At 37.1% G+C, this 25,634-nt stretch overlaps 5 protein-coding genes across 11 annotated transcripts; 4 read left to right on the top strand and 1 right to left on the bottom strand.

Annotated features, from left to right (window-relative positions):
- The first annotated feature begins 151 nt into the window (after positions 1–151).
- LOC129577282 (RAB6A-GEF complex partner protein 2) lies at positions 152–3,347 on the top strand. Its single transcript, XM_055464054.1, has 5 exons — positions 152–413; positions 496–722; positions 824–918; positions 1,016–1,580; positions 1,769–3,347. The coding sequence occupies exons 1-5, from the start codon at positions 286–288 to the stop codon at positions 1,978–1,980; spliced, it is 1,227 nt and encodes a 408-aa protein (XP_055320029.1). The 5' UTR covers positions 152–285; the 3' UTR covers positions 1,981–3,347.
- Positions 3,348–3,501: 154 nt separating this feature from the next.
- LOC129577279 (uncharacterized) lies at positions 3,502–6,489 on the bottom strand. Its single transcript, XM_055464039.1, has 3 exons — positions 4,275–6,489; positions 3,993–4,180; positions 3,502–3,916 (listed from the first exon to the last, which is right to left on the bottom strand). The coding sequence occupies exons 1-3, from the start codon at positions 5,560–5,562 to the stop codon at positions 3,791–3,793; spliced, it is 1,602 nt and encodes a 533-aa protein (XP_055320014.1). The 5' UTR covers positions 5,563–6,489; the 3' UTR covers positions 3,502–3,790.
- Positions 6,490–6,609: 120 nt separating this feature from the next.
- LOC129577289 (ras-like protein 1) lies at positions 6,610–12,474 on the top strand. Its single transcript, XM_055464068.1, has 6 exons — positions 6,610–7,085; positions 7,488–7,549; positions 7,637–7,670; positions 8,280–8,420; positions 8,512–8,627; positions 8,863–12,474. Exons 1-6 carry the CDS (start codon positions 7,046–7,048, stop codon positions 9,037–9,039), a joined length of 570 nt encoding a protein of 189 aa, XP_055320043.1. The 5' UTR covers positions 6,610–7,045; the 3' UTR covers positions 9,040–12,474.
- Positions 12,475–13,455: 981 nt separating this feature from the next.
- LOC129577235 (uncharacterized) lies at positions 13,456–14,976 on the top strand. 2 transcript variants are annotated; one of them, XM_055463902.1, is made up of 3 exons: positions 13,456–13,791; positions 13,909–14,211; positions 14,348–14,976. In XM_055463902.1, the coding sequence occupies exons 1-3, from the start codon at positions 13,703–13,705 to the stop codon at positions 14,799–14,801; spliced, it is 846 nt and encodes a 281-aa protein (XP_055319877.1). In that variant the 5' UTR covers positions 13,456–13,702; the 3' UTR covers positions 14,802–14,976. The 2 variants fall into 2 exon arrangements, with proteins under 2 accessions (XP_055319877.1, XP_055319888.1); XM_055463913.1 differs by having other exon boundaries at positions 13,470–13,791; positions 13,912–14,211.
- A 213-nt stretch (positions 14,977–15,189) lies between these two features.
- On the top strand, positions 15,190–25,357 carry LOC129577206 (jmjC domain-containing histone demethylation protein 1). 6 transcript variants are annotated; one of them, XM_055463846.1, is made up of 10 exons: positions 15,190–15,722; positions 17,046–17,334; positions 20,541–20,695; positions 20,842–20,885; positions 20,993–21,385; positions 21,490–21,669; positions 21,798–21,853; positions 21,995–22,753; positions 22,924–23,259; positions 23,432–25,357. In XM_055463846.1, exons 2-10 carry the CDS (start codon positions 17,281–17,283, stop codon positions 24,812–24,814), a joined length of 3,360 nt encoding a protein of 1,119 aa, XP_055319821.1. In that variant the 5' UTR covers positions 15,190–15,722; positions 17,046–17,280; the 3' UTR covers positions 24,815–25,357. The 6 variants fall into 6 exon arrangements, with proteins under 6 accessions (XP_055319821.1, XP_055319831.1, XP_055319838.1 ...); XM_055463856.1 differs by having other exon boundaries at positions 15,213–15,722; positions 17,215–17,334; XM_055463863.1 differs by having other exon boundaries at positions 15,216–15,722; positions 17,040–17,334.
- Positions 25,358–25,634: the final 277 nt, after the last annotated feature.

The following is a 25,634-nucleotide window of genomic DNA, read 5'->3' as shown; positions in this document are numbered from 1 at the left end:
CATATTTGCATACAATTGAAATCAAATTCATTCCAAGCATTTACCCTATGTTTCAAAAAATTGAGGTTATGTCCATCGAATCCAATGCTTCGCACATACATTATCTTTATCTCGTTCGCACCTTCGACACTCTTCCGAATCACAACGTGTCAAATACTGAGCTGTCAAACAGCTATGATGTTTACTTTGCGTCAAACTCAACAATGAAACAAATCTAATTTACGAACAATTTTTATCTTCTTTTTTATTTAAATTTTCAAACGGAATCAACTTAATGTCGAAAATATGATAGAAATTACAGCCAAATTGGTCCATGAGAAGAAGAATTTTTTTTTGTGTGGTGAATTTGTGGAATGTTTTATATCGTTTTCACATCCATCGTTGCCTGAATATAAAATTGCTCAGAGCAATAAGTAAGAGTTTTGCCTTTTGTTAGAAATTAAAATTGAATTTTGTGAATTATTTGCTAAAATTGCGAAATGAATCTTCCCAAAGACTAGAGAATTTAGCGTGGGCCACTGCACAAGTGCACTGCTATTGTTCGTCGGCGAATGATGAAAAATCGAACGAAACCATGACGAATAAGAATGTGGTGAAAGCAGCCATCGTAACAGCCGATACTGCGTTAAACACACAACAGGGCCAAGGGAATGTGGTGCTTGAAACGAAGCCGAAGATTTTATTCTGTGATTTACGGCTATCGCCCGGCGAAACGAGATCATGTAAGAATTTCTCAAAGTGCTGAGCAATTTACGAAAGACGCCTGACCTATTTTCAACCCATATTCCATTCAACTTTTGTTTTTCATTCAAACATTTAATAGATTTGTTCAAAGAAATCCTGCCAATGTCTGGTCCGCCCACATATCGAGGCACGAGCATTCGATATTTCTATAAAATCACGATTGCAACGCAGAAAGTACGTTTTAAGCCTATTGTTGAACGAATCGCACGTTGATCCTGAAAATTTTCCAAGAAAAGAAAATCATTCCTTATGCCTCTCAATTCATTCTTAGGTTGGCGCCAAAGTGCATGCATTACACATGCCAATTCGAGTATTGTCACTTCCGACCATGATCAAAGTTGAGGAAATTTCGGCCCTGTGCAATGACACTTCGGACGAATTATCACCGACAAATCCATTTCTGGAAAAGCGTCAAAATCTCGAAACCAAATTGGAACTGGCATTACATCATTTACAGAATATCACAGCCAGACGAAGGCCAAGTTTTTATATGATTTCGAATAAACGTGGGCGAGTCGGTCGTTTCTGTTTGTTTAAGCAAAATTTTAAGCTGGGCGAAGATATTGTCGGTACTTTGGATTTCTCTTGCCGTACTGTACGATGCGTTCAAGTATCGGTCACATTGCAATGCGAGGAAATTCTTCTTCGACCGGATGCTGCCAGCACGTCGACTCAACAGCCAACCGAACCAAGTGCGAATGGAACGGATAACTCAGTTTTAGCGGGCAAAATTATGAACTTCACCAAACATCACGAAGTGTGTTTGGGTCTTTTGCAAACTCAAGTCATTCTGCCGGTTCCATTGCACGTCACACCAACATTTTCAACCAGTGCCGGTGAGTGGATTTCTTTTTGGATTCGAATTGAGTGTTTTTTGCTTAATAAGTGAAAAGCTCGAAAGGATTGCTTGTTGATTTTGAAAATTTCTTCCAAGAAGAAAGAATTATTTATAAGTTTAGATGACTAATTTTCTGTAAACAATGTCACCCTCTCTTTATTTCAAAATTTCTCTCTCTTTCTCCAGTCGATGTACGATGGCGTTTACATTTTGAATTCGTAACAACACAAAGTGACCTCGGCGTCGAAAGTTATTCGGCAAATGATGAAAACAACTGGCAAGCACCACTCGATATTGAAATCGAGACAATGATCTGGAATTTGCCAGTAACACTCTATCCGACGGCACCGATGCAATCGTTACAGCAACCAGCCAAATATACAGCAACAATTAAGTGAATCATAAGGCAAAAATTTCAATTCAAAAAAAAAAAAACATAAACATAAAAATTTTCAGACGATATACCGATTATTCCAAACAAATGCGAGTGGCAGAAAATAGCTGAACAAAGCAATAAAATCATAACAACGATAACCATACCGAATTGGTAAGCGTGTTTTTTTCCGTCTTTTCTTTTCTCCATTTAGCTACGCGAGATTGACATTCACAGCATAACGGCATATTCTTTTTGCATCTTTCTATTCTGAGTTTCATAAAAATGTGCGTGTCGAGTCGCAAGCACTTTTACTCTCGCTTTTAGTTGATCGGAGAACGTGGTGTGTTGTGTACAACAGTCTCAGTACATTTTAGTATAGTGGTTTTTGTCAGTTAAATTTGTATTAGTTTTCAAGTCATGTCAAATAAACGATCAGCTCGAACGAAAAATATTGATGCAATAATAAAATCACCGCGAAAAAGAGCCAACAATCAAATTGATTCGGATTTTGAATCACATCATTCAAAACGACGACGTTTGGATAAAAATGCAAACGAACGGATACTATGCTTACCCATCGATAAGCGTCATTTTTATCACATCCAAAGTCTTAACGCATTTTTGATTGAAAACAACAATGTGGCCGATGACAGTGGCGACGATGATGAATACAAATCATTATATCGGCAAATTCATCAAGTGGAAATAAACCGACGGCGATTTTTGAGCAAAGGTGAAAAAGAAATGATCAATTTATGGAATACGTTCATTGAGAGCGAACCGTGCTTTGGGCTCAAACACATGCGGGTCATTTGTCATCGTTTCGTTGATGCACACATTCGTGATATTGTGCAAAAAAAGTTGTATGCCCATTGGTTGCGGCATTTGTGTCTTTTGAACGAAGCTGGTTTGCTGCTACCAACCGAATATTTGAGTGTGGTGCAGCACATACAAAGCTGTATGGGCTTGGGAATCGAAGCATTCAATGGCATCGTGGAAGCGCAGAAACGGAAGAAGACGGAACAAACGAAGAAGAAGAAGCGATCAAGATCATCGACGAATAGCGACGCATCGGATGCAGAGCCAAAGCAAAAACGCTACCTTACTCGTTCTATCAAATCAACCGCACTCGGCTGACAGTTCTCAGTCGCACCATTTGCAGCAGTAGCAGCAGCAGCAGCAACAACAACAACAACGATGCATTCAATCAATTATATATTTAGAAGTTTTGTATTATCAATTGTTATATTCAGAGAAAGCATGTTTTTTTATGACGATAAACCGTCACAGTTCTTCAAGTGCCTTATTTTCGTTGTTAAAGCTCAACCTGTCTAATAGAGTTATCGAATTTATAAATAAAACCAAATCTCAATCATTTTTTTCTTCAAATTTTCAAATTTTTTCCGCATGTTTATTTCATTCATTTGTTTTTTCTGTTTCTTTCGGAAAGGAAATTTTTATTTATGGCATAAGCACATATTCTATAAATAGTTCGAAAGCCTTTTTGATCGATTTTTTCTTCGTATCGTAAACAAAATGCGAATTCACCCTAAGTAAGTATATTTCGTTATCCATTAGCATCAGCTAAGCGTTTTAATAACTTATTTACTGCATAAATGCCCGATGCAAGCTGTACAATTCAATAAATTATTTTTGGTGTATGGTGTATGTATGTATGTGTGTATGTGTAAAGGTATAGGTATAGGTAAGGTGCGCCGACAGTAATTTGTCGTGAATATTTCGAAAGGTTCGTGATTGTTTTTTTTATCTTTAAAAAAATAACTAATGCACTTCAAAGAGTAAACACGAATCGATTCCATCGACGGTTTATACTACGAAATTAGAAAATCTAGAGCTTTTTCCTTGTTATTATCAAACTTAAGCAATGCATCTGAAATTTGTTGCTCCTCAAAACCTAAATCCAATAATTCGCCCAAACGTATCAAATGCTCGATTATCTGCAAAATTGAAAGCGAAGGTGGGAATTAGTCATCGATTTTATTTATGTAAACAATGATATGTTTTGCTGCGTACCTTTTTATCATCTTTGCCCAATTTCTCTGTTATTCGCGCTACTTGCTCCAGTGGAAATCCCATCGAACTGATATTTCTGGCTAAATTTCGAGAGGAAACGGATAATTTACTGTAAATTGGATTCGCATCGATTGAGTTTGTTGAGTCAGAAGTATTTTGGCTCGTCGGTGCCGTGTCTTTATTTTCGCCTGAAAAAAACGTTAAAATTGTTGATTTTCGGAGTGATCTCAATATGGTTTATTCTATGAATGAATTTCAAAGGTTGAATGAAAAAATGCTTACTTTGGCTATTGTTACGCACTCGTCTGCCCTGTGAGTTCTGGATTTCGGCGTTAATTTCTTGCACAATGTCCGGTACGCTTTTTGATTTCGATTTCGCTTGGATGCTATTTGTTATCACAGTTTTATCACCATACACCGATGTGGTATGAGCAGCAGGAGTAGCGGCTGCGAAAGCAGTAACATTGGCCGGTGCTGGCCTTTGACCATTGTAAACTGCCTTTATGTAATTGTTGGGGGCGAATGAATGTTGGGCGATCGCATACGATGGATTATTGTTGATAGTTGTGGTATTGATATACGTTTGGTTGCCTAACGAATACGTTTGATTCGGATCGATGTGATGATTGTAGTGGACTTGGTTTACATAATAGCTATTCGTAATTGGAATCGTTGAGTTGGTAGCTGCCGCAACGGAATGCTTCATATGTTTGCTATTTGTTTGGTTTTGCTGCTGCGCATTTAACGCTCCTGGATGAAATGAGTTTGAATTCAACACCGGTTGATAGGTGTGATTTGGTAATTGATTCGATTCGCTGGTATTCATTGTTGAATTGATTTTCGACGATGGCTCATCACTCGTCGGAGTGTTGTCTTTAGCATTTGAGCCGGGATTATTTATCGCTACCGACGTGTTCCACACTTCGGCCAAAATGTCCAAATCGTTAATGGTTTTCAGTTCCACATTATCGAACGGGCTGGAATTGTCACTTTCAAACTCATGAAAATTGATCTTCGAATAGTGTGGAGTTTTGGTTGAGATAATATTTTGCTTGATCTGCGTATTTGCTTGGCCTGGCATCACGGTCGGAACTAAAATGTTGTTGAAATAGTTTGGTGGACTGAACTGTTGTTGTGGCCCTTTCGATTGTACCGCCGGAATCGGAACAGCCGATTTGGATGCATCACTCGATGACGTACCATGGCCACTGTCATCACCATCATCGTCGGATGATAAATCATCGGTGCTGGGATACGAGACAGCCGTCAACATTTGCTTTTGCTTCGCATCAAATAAACTCTGTCGCTCCTGCTGATACAGACGCAATCGCTCTTTTCTATCACAGTTTTCATGCTGTCTCATGTGCTGCCATTCGGACATTTTGGCTAACATCGTTCGCTCCAAAGTAAAATCGTACGTACTCTTTTCGAGCAATTGCGTTGTAATACTGGACGATGTCGATAGACGTTGCGATACACTTTGTGTCAAAGCCAATTTTTTCGGAGGTTTATAGCTTTCAGCTATTTTCACAGGCACTCCGCTCATATAGTTAAAATGACTTTGCGACATGATTTTGTTTTCTCTTAACTGTTATCTTACAAATTGATTTTTTTTTGTTTCGTTTAAATCTCAGGCAACAAATTTATTTGAACTTTAAAAAAAACACACATAGACGTATTAGAAATAACTTAAACGCGTACAATGACAACAAAATGAAGGAACTTAAATTAAATTAGTTTACTTTCTTGGTCACATTCAAGCGACAAAACGCATATGAAAAGAAAAACACACAGACACACAATTCGAGCTGTCACAGTTGTTCAGGCAAAACAATGTCTCAGTGAAGTAATGAACTCATCGTAAATGTGCACCCCAATTCATCGTAACACAATTTCTGCTCGATCGTTCTGCAAAATGTGCACAAAATTCCGAGCCCAATGACTGATAACTCGTCACAGTCACTGCGAATGTGAACGAGAATCTTTTCACTCTATTTACTTTATGATGATGATCACACACAGTGTGCAAGGTGATAAAATTCAATCTATTCCAAAGTGTTGCTTTCCATGAAATCCATGTAGTTGAGGGTCTTTTTTGTTATTTTCAAGCGACAATGAGATGACGTATTTGCATCTGTCATTGTGATTCAATGTCGTGCGGTTGTACGTATTTTCGTGTGTTTGAACCGATTACGTAAATGAAAGAGATGACTATAAACCGAACCGCTGCACGGAATAAATGGAATGCGCCGCAATCAACGATGATAAACATAAATTAAAATTTCAGACAATGTTAAGTGAATTGAATTTTTTTGGAATTTCATTGGAATTTCGGGTTTAAAATGGATTTTCGATAAAAAAAAATGCATTTCGTATGCGGTATCAGTTGAATAAGAGATACACAAAAAAGGCGACTGTGTGAGTGTGCGTGTGCGTGCATACACCGATAGCTCTCAAAGCGTGCATACACCGATATTGACAAAGAGATCACCGTCAATACCCACACACACACAGAGACAATTTACGAATGTCAAAAACAAGCAGCAGAGACAGACACAGCCACGGAATAGAGAAAAAAGATCTTTTGGGATTGGTTTTTCGTTATTGTCGCGCACTGAGCGAGAAACATACACTGCTGCTGCTGCGGTACTTCACATCGACTACACACAACAGTCGAAGCGTATAGCCAGCTCTATAAAGCAGCCAACACAGAAACCATTACAGTTTTGAGTTTTCGTTCAAGTGGATTGGGGATTTTTTTTCCGTTCATGCGTGCATTTTTTTCATTATTCAAACAATAACTTCTTGTGTGTTATTTTTTTTTCGTTCGTTCGTTCGTTCTGTACGTTTCGTTCCCTATGTGGTTATATTTTATATATATACACTATTTTTTACACTCTGATGCTGTTGCTGTTTCTGCCCTAAGCCATTGATACACGCAATTAGTTTGTCTTATTTAATATAATAGCATACACAACTACATCGATTTATCGTCGTCGTATGGCTCGGTCTCTTTTCGGTTGCGAAAAGAAATAAGCATAAAACACACGAAAATGGAATACAAATTAGTCGTTGTTGGGGCAGGTGGTGTCGGTGAGTGTTTTTGAAAATTGTGATTTGATGATTTTATTGTCATTTGCCTGAATTCGTGTTGCACATTTTTGTTTGCCTTCGATTCGCACACACACACACACACACACACACTGTGTGTCTCTCTCTCGCCGGAATATGCAATGCATCATACTATGGGTGTACGGTTTGGCATTGCACTCGTCGCTCTCGCGTCGATCTTTGCAAATCTTCTTGCGGTATACGATCCGCAACTCATTGTATAATGCATTCAACTTGATATTCATGCCATCATTGACGTTTATTTGCATCGATGCAACTAATTGATTTATTACCACATGGATTTAACGTATTTATTTATTACTATTTCGTATTCTTCTCTTTTTCCTTCTCACTCTCTCTCTCTTTCTCTCCCTCTCTGAACAGGCAAATCCGCTCTTACAATACAATTAATTCAAAATCATTTCGTTGACGAATATGATCCGACGGTAAGAATTTTCTTATCAAATCACACCCAATTAATTTTCACGTATCTAATTCAAATCGTTCTCTTCTTTGTTTTTCCTACCGCACAGATCGAGGACTCGTATCGTAAGCAGGTCGTCATTGGTGGGTGTACAACAATTATTTTTTACAAACTCCTCAATCGAATTATTGGCTTTCAATTCGTTTAGAACGTTGCGTACATTTCATTTGGATCGGCAAATGTTTTTGTGTTGTTGTTGTTGTTGTTGTTGTTTTTGTTGGTATTATTAATTTTCCAACGGTTTCAACGAATCAGCCCATCACAAAATCATCACGATAAACATTTGGCTTATGCGGATTTAACAACCATTATGCTAAACTCGTGTCGAATCAACGTCTATTTTTGGTTGCCAATCGATAAATGACTAATTTTTCCTATCAGTTCAAGTGGCTCGTTTTTTTTTCATACGGAATTCAAGTGCATTGTTTTTGCCCAATTAACTGCTGTGTTTTTTTTGGCGAAATTCACGCGCCGGACTTTCTTTAGCTGAAAACTTGCTTTTGCAATGCATGAATCGAATGAATCTTTTCATATGAATATTATTAGCACTGTGATTGAAGATAATCCGAATGAAACACAAACAAACATTTGTTGATTCAATGTGCAATGTTCTGTCATGAATCATAAGGAATGTGACGCGATGATCTATTTCAGCTGATTCTCAATCCGAATTTTGTTAATCATTCATTCAGATGGCGAAACATGTTTGCTGGATATCCTCGACACAGCGGGTCAAGAGGAATACTCAGCCATGCGAGATCAATACATGAGAACTGGTGAAGGTTTCCTCCTCGTGTTCGCCGTTAATAGCCCAAAGAGTTTCGAAGATATCGGTGAGTATAGCACTCTAGATGCACATGAATGCACATCGCACACCGACTTGCCGCTAATAATATCGTTCATGGTTCATTTTCCATTTCACAGGAACTTATCGTGAGCAAATTAAGCGGGTCAAAGATGCGGAAGAGGTTCCAATGGTGTTAGTAGGGAACAAATGTGATTTGCAGGCGTGGGCCGTAGACATGACCCAAGCAAGAGATGTGAGTAAATAATTACTATTTGATGTTCAAAATAAAAACAAAATTCATCCACACAAAGAAACTTATCGTTCGAAGAAAACAAAAAGAAAGAAAGAAAAAAAACCGAACAATAACAACAACTGAAATCAATTTCATCTCGCCAAATGAGTCATTTTGATGTCTCAATTGGCATTTGAAGCAATCCAATAAAACAACCCAAGCAATAACACCAATCATTTCAATTTTCATAAATTAGGTTGCCAAACAATATGGCATTCCATTCGTTGAGACATCGGCCAAGACACGTATGGGCGTTGATGACGCATTCTATACACTAGTGCGAGAAATTCGAAAGGACAAAGAACAACGTGGAAAGAAAAATCGGAAAAACAATAAATTACCGCATCGTCGATTCAAATGCACGATACTTTAAATACTACTTTTTTTGTTTGCTCTCCCGCAATATTTTCTCTCGCATCATAAATTCTTTTGTTTCTTCTCTATCTCAAACCGTTCTCTATATTTTTTTTTGTCTTTTTCCGTTTTAAAACTCTTTTCTTAAAAAAAAAAATCGTCATTCGGAAGCACGTGAAGAGAAGAATGAAAGAAATTTGATTATCATTTGGTTCAAAGATTTCTCTATCTTTTTTTTTCCTTTGCAAATTTGTAGAATTTTAGACATTTGTGTAAAAACAAAAATGCATGTGAAGAGCACAAACAAAAGATAGGCATTGTGTATTACGAATAAGTATAATTCATTTTGTCTGTCACACACAACGCATGCCGTACATTATTTTTTTCACGTCATCGTCGCCGGGTAAAAATCGCACACGTTATTCGTGAACATCAATTCCTTCGTCATCAATGATAACAGCAAAGGAAAAAAAAACAGAAGAAGAAGAAAAAAAAATGTGAAGCAAATCAAGTATATTTTTATTTCGTGTATATGCTTTAAAACAACACACTCACTTTGATATATATATATATATATATATATATAAAATAATTGAGAAAATTTATCCGAAATTATGAATTTACTACTTATTAACTGAAAAAAATTATTATGTATAAAAGAAAACAAACACATTTATTGGAGTTTTGAATGCAAATCAGCAGAAAAAAAAATCTATTGAAAATTATGTAAAGGGAAACAAAAAAGCAAAAAAAGAAATCAAACAAAAACAAAACCAATTGTCAATGTATGCAAATCCGCGAAATTGTGGAATTGACTATGAAAAATAACCCAAGCGTTTTGCCGCTACTTGTGTCTAACTCTATTGGACTGATACCTGTCCGATAGCAAATTTAACAAAAAATTGAAAGAAAAAAACATTTTCAACTATATTCAACAAGGAAAACAAAACAACATCCAAACATTTAGAAATGATGAATTTACATGAATGAAAAGAACACGAAAACAACAAAAATTTAATCATATTTTAGATAAAATGCAAAAAAGTTGAACAATTGTTTGTAATAACAGAATATTTTTGTGTATATATAAAATTGAGAGTGAAGAGAAGGGAATGAGAAAGAGTTTGAGACACTTGTGTGACGTACAGTATGATTTTTGTGTTGTTGTTTTTTCGGCGGACACGGTGAAATGCCATATAAAGTGCGAACGAATCCTAGTTGGGCAGAAACAGAAAAAGAAAATTGTGATTAAAAACAAAAATATTTCCGGGGTAAAACCAATACTTTTCCTATAAATACTTGCGGAAAAGTAAATTGAATCTAGTGATTTGATAAACATGATTGGCGCATGGTTTTTTTTTTCTTCTTCGACGAATCGATGTCAGTCCGCAATCCATTTTAAATCGAAGTTATACAGTCTCAACCTGTCTTCATCATGCACTCTGACATACTTTATCTCGGAAGACTAGTTAAGCTACGCCCTAAAGTGCTACCCAATAATTTTGGTTTTAATTTTCATCGTAGCTGAAGTGAGAAACAAAAAACAGAGACTCTGCCATGCAACAACCAATAGAAAGAAGAAACAATTTGATCTATGTTATTGACGAACTTTAAGTTTTTAAGCTATTCTCTCCGATTAATTTTCCCCCTGCAATTGCCAACATATTTTAGTGCCAGTCTTCCAAATATCATCACGGAGGAATTTCAAATGCTAGAATTAACAATGAAATGAAGAAAAAAGAGAATCACATTTGCATACACTGTTCCTAGATTTGCAGTTGAATGGCTTTCCTTGTTTCGACCAAAAGTAGAAAACAGACGATGCCATTGTTTTGACGGTGAACAGGATGATTTTGGTGCAAGAAAACAGCCAATCAAATTATATAAGATACAAGATAACACACATATACACCGACTAGAAACAAGAAAGAAACATCAAATTGATTAAACACTACACGCATAAAAATAGAACAATGAGTCGACATTTCGTACTTCTTATATTCAGATGCAAATCATGTTTTTTTTTTTAAATAAATAATAAGCAAATTTAAAAGCAGATTTTTAAAAACGACAAGAAAAAACCCACTATGAATAACATGAGAAATAGATAACACACACACATACACTTTTTTATGCTTTTAAAATGGGATGAACGATGTAATAGAGTGCCATAAACTATGAAAATCCAGTAGAAAATTCCTTTTTTTCTTTGCAACAAAACAAACTAAGCATCATCATCAATAACAATTTGTTGTTCAGCTTTATAAACTTTTTTCTGAATTTAAAGAGTGAGAAGTATTCTTTTTAAGTCGCACAACATACACACTGAACTTGATGGCCACAATTTGAAGGACACACACTTTTCCAAACAAATTTTGTTTGTGGGAAAGTAAAAGACAAGTAAAAACATTCAATGCCTAATTTCTAATGTCAATCAATTTCAGTGAACACTGTTAAACCAATTGACTTGAGTGTTTTTTTTTTAACAGAACAAATATAACTTGGGTTTTGGATTCAAGCGAATAATTTGCACAAAAGAAAAATCAGACCGCAATTTATTACATAAATCTAAAAAGAATATATATATATAATTGAATTCAAGCAAAACTCAATTTGTCGATCAACTTGAATATTTCGTGTTTCCTTTTTTTTTCCTTAAATAAAAAAAAATATGTTTAGTTCTATCAACTTATGAAAAACCGAATATGAAACAATCCACATGTTTTACCAATGAATGCTAATTTGATGCGATCAACAGTAGATCTCAAGAAAAAAAAAGAAAAAAGAAGAAGAAGTCTAGAGCGCTAAAAGAAATGATAGAAGAAAAAAATGAATGAAAATTGTTTTAATGAATTTTAATCGGCCAGAGGAATTTTCACACATACACATACACACACACACCTACGTCTCTCTTATTGTGTAACTTGAGAAAAAAATATTTTTTAAGAACAAATATCTAAATGTAAAAACAAACAATTATGAAATAAAAATTTAAGAACTTTCAAAACAAAATAACAACAACATACAAACAAAAGAAAAATCTATTGAGTTTTTTAGCTTGTAAAGTCAATCACGCGTGACATCTGGTCAATCAATGGACTTTGGCCACGATCTATGCACACAAAATGAATATAGTCAATTGTTTGTGTATTTCGTTTTTTTTTATTCAAGAACAAAACAAAATGCTCGTAATTGTTTTTCTGTCCCATTGTTTCGATGCCATTTCTGAGAATGGAACATTTTATGGACGAATTTGTTTGATTTATGCAACATAACTACTGATGTGCATTATCCAATCGACATTGAGAAACTTGTACACAAACATAAACAAACACAACACATAAAATACGTAAGCATGAGGAAAACCAATTCAATGTATGGAAAGGAATTATATGATGTAAAAACTACAATTATTATCGAAGAAGATGAAATAAAATCATTTACAACAAAACATTGAGGCGGAGTTTTCATTTCATAGTATCACATCAATTGGTGAGGTAATGTTTTCTAATGGAAAAAGGACTCTTCAAGGGCTCGAATTAAAAGAGAGTCACTCTTGCATTGTTAGCAACGGTTTCCGGAACTTAAGCCCACTATGGATTTTTTTGGACATACGGAACAAACAACTTGAACTTTTGAGTTCAAGCTCCTTTGTTGGGGGTAAGGATATAGATATAGGTATGAACAAATTTATTCTCCTACGCAGGAATGAATACATCAATCTACTGAAACTTGATTCTATGACAATTTCTTTGCTTCCTTTTTTATCGCTAGTACGCCTAACCTACCTGTTATTAAATTCATCTTTGCATTAAAAAAAAGACCTTTGAACTGAGCACGTTAGACACTCAATGCGAAAAGTTTCCATTGTTGATAACTTGCGATTTCAAGTGTTTACTTGTTCTTCATTCATTCTCACCTCAACGTGCATCTTGCCTTAGAAAGTCAACTCAAAAATGGGTTAGAACTACTGTAATAAAACATTTATTGCATTTAATGTCCCATTAAAACAATAAAAAGACATTAAAAACATTCTCAATTGGCTGGTTTAAATGATTTCACCATTTGGTGGTTTTTTTTTCCCATGGTGATGGAACATTTTTACGCAAATCATTAAGATACAAACTCAATGAAATTCAATTTATACAAGTGATTCTGGTTGAAAATCAAATATCGGCAAAATTTTATTTCAGAAGAATGATGAAAAATCGACTTCCTTCACTGAATGCATAAGAAATGAATAAAATTGTCTCCGATAACAAGTTTAAACATTTTGTTTTATTTTTTTTTATTCAAGCGCCACAAATGTTTTGAAAAAATCGAATTTATTAAAAAAAATCGCATTCAAATCCATGATATGAAGCGCCACAGCTTGACATTCACCACATTTATAGATGGCGTCGATAAAACACTACAAATGTTCATTGTTCTGACCAAATGAAGTTTCTCGAATTGAATTGTGACATTTACTAGAAAACTCGTATATTTACAGTGCCTGCGACGAGCAAGTAACAAGAAGAACAATGCGAATATTTTCATAAACATATAGCGAACAAGTTACAACGTAGTAGCATCAACGAATGGTAAACTCCATTTAACTGTCAACATTTGTGAACAATTTTTTCTTGAAAGCTAAATTTCAAATAAACAAAGACTGCCGATACGTAGAAATTCTCGTGAAAATGTACTCAATGAGTTCAGTAAGAGCGACAGAACATCCAATTACTTCGAAAGATATGAATCAAAATCCGTACACGACACCGCTAATAAAGTAAGTACATTTTGAATGGATCCAATCTCCTGTGATTTGTGTCTGGCTTCCAGTGGCCATGTCATTAAATGTTGATGATATTTGCTAATTGCATTCGTTTTGTTTGATATTTCTCAGCAGACCATCAATGTTTTCGAGTTCACATCATGAACATCAGCCGTATGAGTCTGTGGTCAATCCGGAGTTGCCAATACTTCATCCGAATGTGTTTCAACTACCTACAACATCAACTCAACCACTGCTACTTCCACAGTCGGCATTTTCACCATTGAATATGCCACAAAACGGTGCTCCATGGAAATGCCCTGAATGGATGGCCAATCAAAACATTCAACCCGGTTCGTACATGAGTTTCAATGGTCTACAGTCACAGCAACGATTGCCATTCAAACGAAAGGCTGCACCGGATATGGATCTAGAGTAAGTGTTGTCGCACAAAGCGATTCGATTTGAGATACTTGATTTATTTGTTATTCACAGTTGATGTGATTACTAATTAAAATGTCTCTGTGTTTGTGACTGTGTGTATGTGTGTACATTTTCAATATATATCTAGATCGATTCAATCGAAGCAGTTGATAACCGAAGAAAAAATGGCTGCACATCTCGATGGACTGCATATTTCATCAGAATTCAAAGCACATGACATCAATCAAACGACAAAGACTAATGAAGCATTTGATGTAGACAGTGATAGTTCGGATTCATTTATTTCATACCCGGCCAATTTGCAAGACATCGAAGAGAAACTGAAACGTGCTCAAAAAATTGTCGTCGCCGATGTAGTGAAGAGTATTCAAGAGGAGCCACTATTACCGGCTGCAATATTGGAACGATTCGAAAAGCCATGCAAAGCGCTTGTCATTTGGCAACCACCACAACGACTCACCGATATGATCGTATCGAAAGCATCGCAAGAACAACAGCAGGACGACGATGAAAACGCCGATAATAACAATGTCGACTTGATAGATGCAAACAACGACTTGCAAATGGATATGGATAGTTAAGAGTATGTTGCGTTCAATATCTAATTATTGATAATTTCACATTCGGGTGTTAAGTTTAGATTATAGTTCGTAATCTCTGTCGTCATGTACGAACCCTTAAAAAAATGATTTGTAATCGCATCGATTAACACGCATTAATAAAAAGAAACGAATTCGAAGCTTTTTTTTACCCAAACAGATTGTGTGTGTGTTTTTTTTTTGTATAGAAACAAAACAAATGATTTATCAAACGAGCTCTAATCGGTAGGTGCTTCTAAATCGGGCAATACCATGCAAGAGTGATAATTTTATCTCTGTCTCTCGTTCGTCTGTTAGCAGCGTCATTTCAATACAATACGCATCCGTCTCATTCGCACGCGTTTCACATACAGCGACTTACGGCACATATGAACACGCTAACCGCATCGCCTGTACACACACAGCCCAGTGGAATACATACGTGACAAAAAATTGAACAACTGAGCGAGACGAATACTGAATTTCAAAGGCAAATCGTTTCGATTCAGTATCGGTACAGCAACTGAAGCCGAAAGTTGTGTTCACTGGCATCGGGTCTGGCATTTTTCCCGTTTCTCCGTTCGATGCGTAAACTCCATAGAATTTCGTGTTCGTAGAAAATACGTATTTTCCATCGTCATCGCATTCGATCGCATTTAGACTCGGTGTAGCGTGTGTTTTTTTTCCTGTTTTTCACTCGGAACGATTCTCGCATATTCACAATTTTCAGTGCGTTCTTCATCGATATACTAAGCGAGAGAGATAGAAAGACTCTCTGTGCAATAACTGCGATGGAAAACGAAAAATAAAGTGATTTTTTTTGTTCGTGGTCGTTGCCGCCACCGCTTCTACTGCTGTCGTCGTCGCCGTCGTTGTCGTCGTCATTTTCTTCGTGTGCGCTGTGTGTTTCTCATTTCAGCTCGTGTGAGTATATGTTGTATAATGGCGATGCCACACTTATGTACGGTGTAAGCTAGAATGATTGCAGCAGTCATGTTTGTAAGACCGACGACGACGATTTACATTCTGCGTGACATTGTTTCTTTTTTTCATCGCTCATCATAGCGTATGTGCTTTGGCCATATTTTCGAGTTTCCGTAAATATTGAAAGTTTTGTTGAAACGAACGAAAAAAAGCGAAGACAATTCGAGCAACCAACAACAAAAACCACTCCGGGCGCATCAAATGAACTTCAAATAGATTTTATGCCGTGCATTAAAAAAAATAGGCTCAAATCATTACTCGAGCAGTGAGAGTGAGTGAACTGTAAGAGAAGAGAAAAAAAGCATTCTAAATCGAAAGAAAATTTATTAAGTGAGAAAATTTATGGTGAGAAAATTGAATTGTGAACATTGTGGTGCACTGTCGAATGTAAATTCAACGAGAACATCAGAAACCTAAGTGGATAAGTCGGTGAAATAAGGCCAAATCCTTCGAGATCGACAGTGTTTTCGGTATAAAATCATATTTTTTCTCTCTCTTGCCCCATAAAAAGAATCTATGAATGGCTCATCGTACACGTATCTCCTTCGCGATTAAGAGCGTAAGCAAGCAAACAATATAAAACAACGAGCAAGTCGAAACGCGTAATTGAAAAATATTCTATAATATGTGGCACTTTGTGGTCAATATCCAAATAAAAACAGTAGACGCTTTCTCTCTCATTCTCTTTTCGTTGTAATTGCAACTACACGTTTAGGCAAATTAAACCAGAAATAAAATAGAAAAAAAATTAAAAGTGTAAACCAAAGAAAAAACGACGACGACGTCGTCGTCTCGATACACTTCGCGCAAAAACTGACTGAACTGGATAGAGAGATTAAAATCAAAATTGATTTAAAATGGTTTATTGACCATAAAAAAAATGTTTTGAACTTGTGTGTTTGGGTTGCAATCTGCTTTGAATACAATAATAGCATATATTGTTTTCTTCTGGTTCGTTTGTGATACCGTGGAACAGTACAATTCGTTGAATTCGGTGAATGTGCATTTCACAGTGTCGACACAGTGTGAGTGTGCAAAATGTGTGGTATGGGTATGTGCACGAAAGACGACGACGGACTGTGTAATTGATAAAAATCAGAATTAATTACAAAGCAATTAGTTGATTGGGCGTCAGTAACGGAAAGTGTAATTCATCATTGGGATTCGGGTCAAATAAATCTCGGTGGCGATAGTTCGAGAACGTTTACAACTTTCGGTCCAGTCCTTTCCAAAATAGATTTATTTATTTTTATTTAGTTGCAGTTACAAACAACAAACAAAACCCACCAACCGACCGACCGACAACTAAAAAAAAGAGAAACAAATAAATATTTCTCGAGGCGCTGCCTCTCGGAAGCAATAATTTTATGCGACACTGAACTGCACCAACGAATATATCCACGAATTAAGCTCAATAATCTTTTTAACACAGTGATACCATTCAGTGTGTTCGGTGAACTTTTATTTTCGGGGCGCAAATGAACCATTTCTGTTGAAGATGTCGGAGCGGAAAAAGATATCAACATCGACAAAACAGAGTCGCCGTCAATTGGTATGTATAATTGTATAAACACATCATTCAAACCATCAGCATTTTCGTGTATCTCTATTCCTCCCCCGAACCAAAAAAAAAACGTGGACGTGCCAAGCTAGTTCGTTTACAAAACCAGTCAGGACAAAGATAAAATATACATAAAAAACACGTAAACAACGGCAGAAAAGAAAATTGTGTGACTCTTCTAACCGAGATTAGGCTATGTTGCAATTTTTCCTTTACATTTCATTCAATTTGTTCGGTTTTCCACAAATATTTTCACTTTTTCGTTCAAAGAATACCAGAAAAAACTATCCTATTATGCATACGTTGCATATTTGAGAATCAAGCCGTTGCCGTAAAAGCGTAAGGCAAAAATCGTTGAACTGATAGTGCCGTACAATGGCAAATTGAATGGAACCACACTGAACTGAACTGAACTGAACTGAACGGAACGAAATCGGAGTCGAATGTCGGCGCGAGACGATGTAGGAAAACAAATCATGCTAAATAAAAAATCATCATCAAAAGGCCATGCATTGCATGACGACGGTGTTCAGTGAGTGAAGGCTGACAGTCCCAAAAGCATTTGCAAAGTAGAATTGACTTGCAGAAGAAAAAAAAGCACCCAGAAGAAGAAATGTTGCTGCGGTTGCATTTTGATCCTCCTCATATGTGCATTTTATTTAAAGGGAAAAAAGCGAAGGAAGAAAAGAAAAACGGCATGGGGCATGCCAATGCATGTTTCGAACAAATTTTCTATTTATGTGCTCGCGCTCGCACTATACAAAATGACGCCATATCACTTTGCACTCACGGTTCGTTCATCCGTTGTGCGAATCATCAATTTTTCATCATCGAATGCACATTCATGCATTCAAGGCCATAATACCATGAAATATTTTCGGTGGTTATCTGCATAGCGAAAAGTGATTGGATGCATTTATGTATTCCCAATATATCGAGTAATTGCTCTATCGAAATTCTTTCATAATTGATTAAGCTATGACAATTACAACAGAATTAAATGCAGAGTGAGAGAGAGAATGAATGGCATTATGATATCAGGCTGGCATACACATAACAACAATCGTTATTCAATGTGATGAAGAAGTGTTAACGACCCAGTAAAGAATTTTCAACTTACACACAACGATTATCAAGAACAGAATGTGCAGAGAAAAAAACCATCGATTTTTTTGTCTGTTTGCTTGCGAGCGAAATTCTCATTTCGCTCCATATTTTGTGACCGTTGTTTTTCCTCGCTTTTTCGTTATTTTTTCCCCTCAATACATTCATAAAAAAACATAGGTTTTACATTAAGTTCCGCGGCCTGTGAATGAAATGAGCGATAACGTGAAATGTGTGTGTGTAACGGTCCTGAATAACGCATAGGCTGCATAAAGTAATTTTTCGTTGATTTCGTTGAATGGCGAAAATTGAATGAATCGGTGTGGATTCATAGCATCCGTAATCAACACTAAATGGCTGTGCAAATCGTCACCGATGACAAAGTTGAAAATATGCTGCTGCTGCTGCTGCTGCTGCTGTAGTTGCCTTCAGAGCCGAACGCACGAACGAAAAACGGAGGCAATGGCGACGACAACGACAACGACAACGACAACAGCAGCAGCAGCAGCAGCAACGCACAGCACAGCATAGCAGATCGACCCCATAGTCATCATCGACAAGTTCTCGCATTGTGTATCTCTCTGTTCCCTTTTGTTACTTCTCCTTCTTACTTTTTCTTTTCATTTTTCGTTCGAATCGCTTTTCTGGCTGTACGCTTCGCTCAATCTGAATGGCATCCAGTGCTATCAATGTCTTATATTGCATCTCTCGCAGCAAGTACAAGTGTTTTATGGTGTGCTCTTGCTCTGGCCTGGCCGCATACTGTGTCTCTCTCGCTTGCGTACGAGCTCTCTCCCTCGTTAGTGTTCTATTCAGTCGATGTTCACTGGTTTTTCGGGCAGGCTCCCGTTCATACGGTTTGCATAACTCCACCACTGTGTGCGAATAAAAGCGAACATGTTTTTTTTCACTCAGAGTGTGCGATATACATGACTGCAATATTAGTCATCAAAGTGATTAGAGTATCATGAAGTAATTCTTTCTAAATGCATATATCGCACTCTTCCTCCATTTACCAGACCCATACACACATAGTAGCATACAGAACGCTGTCAAATCCAAACCATTTTAAATTTCAATATATAGCAAAACATTATAATATGTTTTTCAATGTTATCGTTGATCGTGTGCGGCTTTGAAACACATGACGAAACCCAAACACTTTGCCGACAACGTTACGACTTGCTCTCTTCTGCACTCGGCTAATGATGATTTGTTTATTTGTTGGTTGGTTATTCTGCAATGAACTTTGAATTCATTTGGCATTCTATTGCCAACAACGTGAAATTAAATCGAATGATTCACACGAGAGAGACGCACAGCGAGAGAGTGTATAGTCGAAGGGTCGTAAATTTTATTTTTATTTACATGAAGGTGCTCTTGTAGTTGCCACTGACACCTTGATTCTTTAGCTACTTAATATTCAGTTTTCCCTATTTGTTTGACGACAGGTAGAGAGAGGAGAAGGAGAAGGAGAGATATGCTCTCTTGCACTCACCTAAAATCCATCGGTATTAATACAATTTTCCACATTGTGCTGATTTATCCATTCGAACGGTTGAGATTGCTCGTCGCGTAGCAGCACTTACTTCCCTTGGCGCGTATTAGCATATTTTCTTTTTCCTGCGATTTTTTCTCCACTTCACAAATGGTAGCGATGCTTTTTGCCGTATAAAATGTGCTCTGCTTTGTTTTCATTTTCGAATCGTTTGTTTTTCCGTAAATGCGCACAAGGTTGCTGCTATTACCGCTTCTGCTTGGCTGCCGCTACCGCCGCCAAGAGAAAGAGAAATGTTAGGCGGAAATGGATGCAAACGGAAAATCTTCAGATGGAATACAATCAACGACCATTTCATTTTAAACGAACTAGCAATTGAGCACGCAAAATTGGCTCAATTTTTGTGTTTATTTTTATCGATGGCAATTTAATCTGCATTCATTATGTTCAATGTAAATTGGTATCAGAGCGTGCTTCCTTTTGCCAGTGTTTATATTTTCTCTTACTCATTTTTCTCTCTGTTTTCATTTTATTTTTTGGTTTTTTTTTCTTCTGTTCGTTTGTTCACTTCTGGACTTGATTCTGACACATTTAGCGCGAACGTAAACAACGTAAAGCTTACTCAGACTACTTAATTGATGACGATCATGAGGGAGCACGAGGGTTTAGTGTTGCCGAAAAATTGGAGTCATCACGATTCGCACAGGTGGATATGGTGCGTGAGATGAAAGGTCATGATTTGACGATCTCGTAAGTAGCTCACACTTGTTGTTTGGTTTATTTAAGATTTTGATGATTTTTCTCTAGTCTGGCGGTGGGCGGGTGGATTTGTTGGTTGTAAGCCATGTTAAATATCCGCTTTTAATGGTTTTTGTTTGCTTTTTTTTCTTGCACAGATTTTTTCAGCAGTATGGATTCAATATTCCGTTGCTGTTTAAAGGTTTGATCAATTTTCTACCCTCTGTAGCTTTATGATGATTTTTATCGCTTTCAAGAAATATATCAGCTCCTTTATCTGTAAATTTAATTTCTTACAAATCCGATTAGAAAAAACCGGTCTTGGTATCCGAGTGCCATCATCTGATTTTTCGGTGAATGATGTGCGAATGTGCGTCGGATCAAAACGCTTGTTGGACGTAATGGATGTCAATACTCAGAAAAATTTGCGAATGACGATGAAAGAATGGCAACAGTATTATGAAGATCCAAATAAAACGCGTCTATTGAATGTAATTTCGTTGGAATTTTCACATACCAAACTCGATAACTATGTGCAAAGTCCGTCAATTGTACGGAATCTCGATTGGGTGGACGTTGTTTGGCCGAAACAATTGAAAGAGGCACAGACTGACGCAACCAATTCGTTGGACAGCATGATGTATCCAAAAGTGAAGAAATACTGCTTGATGTCGGTGAAAAATTGCTACACTGATTTTCACGGTGAGTTTGCGACAAATACCCAAAACAATCCCTAAACGATAATCAATATTCTCTTGGAATAATAATCAATAATTTCCTTTCATTTTCATTCTTGGTTGAATCAGTCGATTTTGGCGGCACCAGCGTTTGGTATCACATTACACGCGGTAGCAAAGTGTTTTGGTTGATACCGCCAACCGAAAAGAATTTACAACTCTATGAAAAATGGGTTCTATCCGGCAAACAGTCGGACGTCTTCTTCGGCGATACGGTTGACAAATGCGCACGAGTTTATCTAACCGCTGGTATCTAACGTTTTTTCCTTATTCATTCACATTGTGAATTTCACAATATACCAATATTGGCCATTTTTCAATATATAACCAGTAAATTTTGAAGCAAACACTGATCCGATTACCATTTTTCCGTCTAGGCAATACGTTCTTCATTCCAACTGGATGGATACATGCAGTTTATACACCCAATGATGTAATTATTTCTCGTCTATTTCTTTCTCTCTTCTCCTCTAGAAGCTCAATGTTATTCACATTTTGTTATTTCTGATGATTTATTTTCTCTTTATATTGTTGATTTTTCCACTCAATTTTCTTTATTCTTTTGAAACAACAGTCGCTCGTGTTTGGTGGAAATTTCTTGCATTCATTTGGCATTTTAAAGCAATTGAAAATCGCTAAAGTGGAGGATTCAACCAAAGTGCCGCAAAAATTTCGCTATCCATTCTTTACGGAGATGCTGTGGTATGTTTTAGCAAAATATGTTCATACACTGTTGGGACGGTCACATTTGGAGAATGAGTCGAATCGTGAACATGAGGTGGTCGGTCAACCGCACATTCATTTGACGCATTATGAACTGTTTGGTCTCAAGGAGATTGTTATGTATCTGTATGATCTGCCTTCACAACGTAAAAATGTGCCCGAATTAATCGGTGATCCCGTGCAATTGATAAAAGATGTACGCAGTTTGGTTGAACGTCATTGCAAAGATAGCCCTGAGGCGGCAATCACCGGATTACCCGTGCTACATCCGGATTCAAATCAATCAACCAATATTCCGAATCAACAACAACAGTTACCCAATGATGAACAACACGCGGATGATGCTAGTCATATCGAACAAAAGAATAATTCAAATGCGGACAATAACATCGATGGCGAACCACAAAATTTCCAACCACCAAAAATAATTCCAACAAACAAACCGCTAACGAAGGCAGCGAACAAAAAGAATGCAAATGATGCTACAAATGGCAACGAGCGCAGCAATGGCAACTCATCGAATACACCGAGACGACGGCGTAGACGATGCAAAGTTTGTGTACCATGCAATTCAACTGAATGCGGACAATGTGCATTTTGCTTGGATATGGTGAGTTGAAGAATTTCAATTGAAATATTTTTGCACAATATTATTGATTTAATTTTGAGTTATTCGACATTTTTTTACTGGGAAGTATTTCAACGAGTTCGAAGAAAATTTCATGGTTTTTGGGTTAGAAAAAGAAACTTCTGAAATTTTTAAATTTTTTGCAATTTTAGATAAAATTCGGTGGACCAGGCAGAGCCAAGCAAACGTGCATGATGAGACAGTGTTTGCATCCAATGCTGCCGATAACGGCTCAGTGCATCTTCTGCAATTTGGATGGTTGGCACAAGCAACCAGTCACATCACCCCATGTAAAGTCACAAATTTCACAAGAAATGGGGCCATCATCTCTGATGGAGTGTTCAGTTTGCTATGAAATTACCCATCCTGAATGCGCTCAGAAGGCCTGCGGCGACGGAATTCAAGTGAATGGTGTTGTTAATGAGGATCTACCAAACAGCTGGGAATGTCCACTGTGTTGTATGTCTGGGAAAAATACGGATTATAAGGTAAGATTCGATTAAAGTAATACTTTGATATAGTATAAGAAGGGATATTCGCTTCCAACGCGGATTTGTTACATAGAATTCAATAAGATAAGAATGGTTTTAGTAACAGCTTTAAACAAAAGATTTAACAGATCTATTCACTTTTTACCTTTTTTCGCAATATTTTTTCCAGCCACGTCATTTCCGTGCTCGTCAAAAATCCGATGATCTGCTGAAAAAGAACAACGGTGAGCTGGCTGCCACCAGTGGAAACGAGAGCAAAGCCAATTTGGAACAAACCGATGAAAAAAGTGGGCCAGTATTAAGCGACTCCGATATGGATAACAAGTCAAATATCAAAAAAATCAAGGTGATGAGTCCCAAATCAACGGCAAACTCAATTAAAAAAGAAGAATTGCATGAAACAAAATTCAAACCAGAGCCGAATGATGACAGCGAAATGACGGAACAGAATAATCACAACAATGATCTGTGTGATATTCCGGTGAAGCGTCGAAAAAGTGACGACGGAGGTAGTATTTGTAGTAGTTTACAGGATGGTGGCACAGAACACACCGAATCCATATCGAATCATATGCCACGCAAGAAGAATACCCTTCGTACGCAGTTGGCGCAGCAAATTCTAAATTCCTCATCGAAACCATTGAGAAAGCCAACGTTCGTTGTACGACCGGCGAATAACTTATCTTCAGGTAGCTCAGTATCAGGATCGACATTGTCGTCTCCATCAGGCAGCACTCATTATGCCCTTGATCCGACCGCTTTGTTAGCAATATTCCGTTACTTACCGCAAGAAACGCTTAACACATGTACGCTCGTCTGCAAAACATGGTCAAATGTTTCGGTCGATCCGAAACTTTGGACAAAAATGAATTGTTCGCACCACAAACTGTCGGCCAGTCTTCTGATGGCAATTGTACGGCGTCAGCCAGAGCATTTACTCCTTGATTGGACCAATTTGGCAAAGCGACAATTGAGTTGGCTCATGGCACGTTTGCCAGCGCTTAAAAGTCTAAGTATTCAAGGTACACAAATCGGAGCGGTGCTCGGTTTGCACACATGCCTGTGTCCACCGTTGCATATGCTGGATTTGAGTTTTGTACGCAGTCTCAACGATAGTGCCATACGCGATATTCTGTCGCCACCAAAGGATTCACGTCCCGGTCTCACCGATTCCAAATCACGTTTGCGCAATTTAAAAGTGCTAAAATTGGCCGGCACGGATATATCGGATGTGGCGTTGCGGTATATCACCCAGGGTGTCCCATCGCTGGTTCATCTCAATATTTCGTCATGTCAACGGGTTACCGATGCGGGCGTTGCACAAATCGGATGCTCACCAAGTGCTATCAACACACTGGTTGAATTAGATCTCAGTAGCTGCAAATTGGTAACCGAATTGTGTCTTGAATATTTGGCCAAATGTGAAGCGCTCACATACTTAGATTTACGCCATGTACCTCAAGTACCAACGCAGGCCGTCATCAAGTTTGCTGCAAAATCCAAACATAATCTGCACGTTCGTGATATTAAGCTAGTTGATAAGCGTAAATAAGTTGCTGCCTTGATTGGATTGAAATCGATGGCACAAGCCAATTGAATCGAGATTTGATCTTCTTCGGTTACATCACTGGCAATCAGCTAACGATTTTTGTCATCAATTCGATTCGAAGAAGAATCTTGTGCACACTGGACAGCAACAATCAATGCAAAAGTTTATCTTAGTAAATTTCAAGTACACATTTTTCGAGAAATGATTAAGCTAAGTAGATTTCTTCTTTTTTTGGAATTTCGGTCACACCACGTTTTTCTTTTCTCTAGAAAAAAGATAAAGAATTTACACTTGCAAATAAATTCAATAGTTATGGCACAAGATATATAAATATTGCTGGCTTTTTTGGCCGATCTAAATACGACAAGTGGTTCGATTGCAATTCAGTTCATTATGTATAATTCAGTAGTTCAAGTTTTAAATCCACTTAAAAGAAGAAGAACAAAAAATGTATTTGTTTTTGCCCTTGATTTGAACATTTTAAGAAAGAACAGGAAAATTATATATACACATTTAGGCCAAATTATTTGAAATTGAACGTTTTTTGCGCTGGATTTCGATGTTTGCAAATTCATTTTAGAGCAATGTTTCTTTTTTCTAAATAATTGAACGACAAAAAAAATGCATGAATTTAAAATTAACTATGTTATTTGAACGCATAACACGTTGTAGTGCAAATCTAAATTGTAAATCACCCAAACAATTATAGATGTAATAAAGCATTTCTATTTGCCACAGAATAAAACGAGAAAAAAAACCCAATGACTTTCCATTTAATTACGCCCTCTTGAAAATGCATGACTTTGAAAACTGCAACGAAAGT

This window comes from Sitodiplosis mosellana, unplaced genomic scaffold (genome assembly GCF_009176505.1).
Source record: "Sitodiplosis mosellana isolate CC-2019 unplaced genomic scaffold, AAFC_SMos_1.0 Smas_scaffold_1, whole genome shotgun sequence".
Taxonomy (NCBI): Eukaryota; Metazoa; Arthropoda; class Insecta; order Diptera; family Cecidomyiidae; genus Sitodiplosis; species Sitodiplosis mosellana.
The sequence above is the reverse complement of the archived record's forward strand: the minus strand, read 5'-3'. Positions and strand labels throughout refer to the sequence as shown.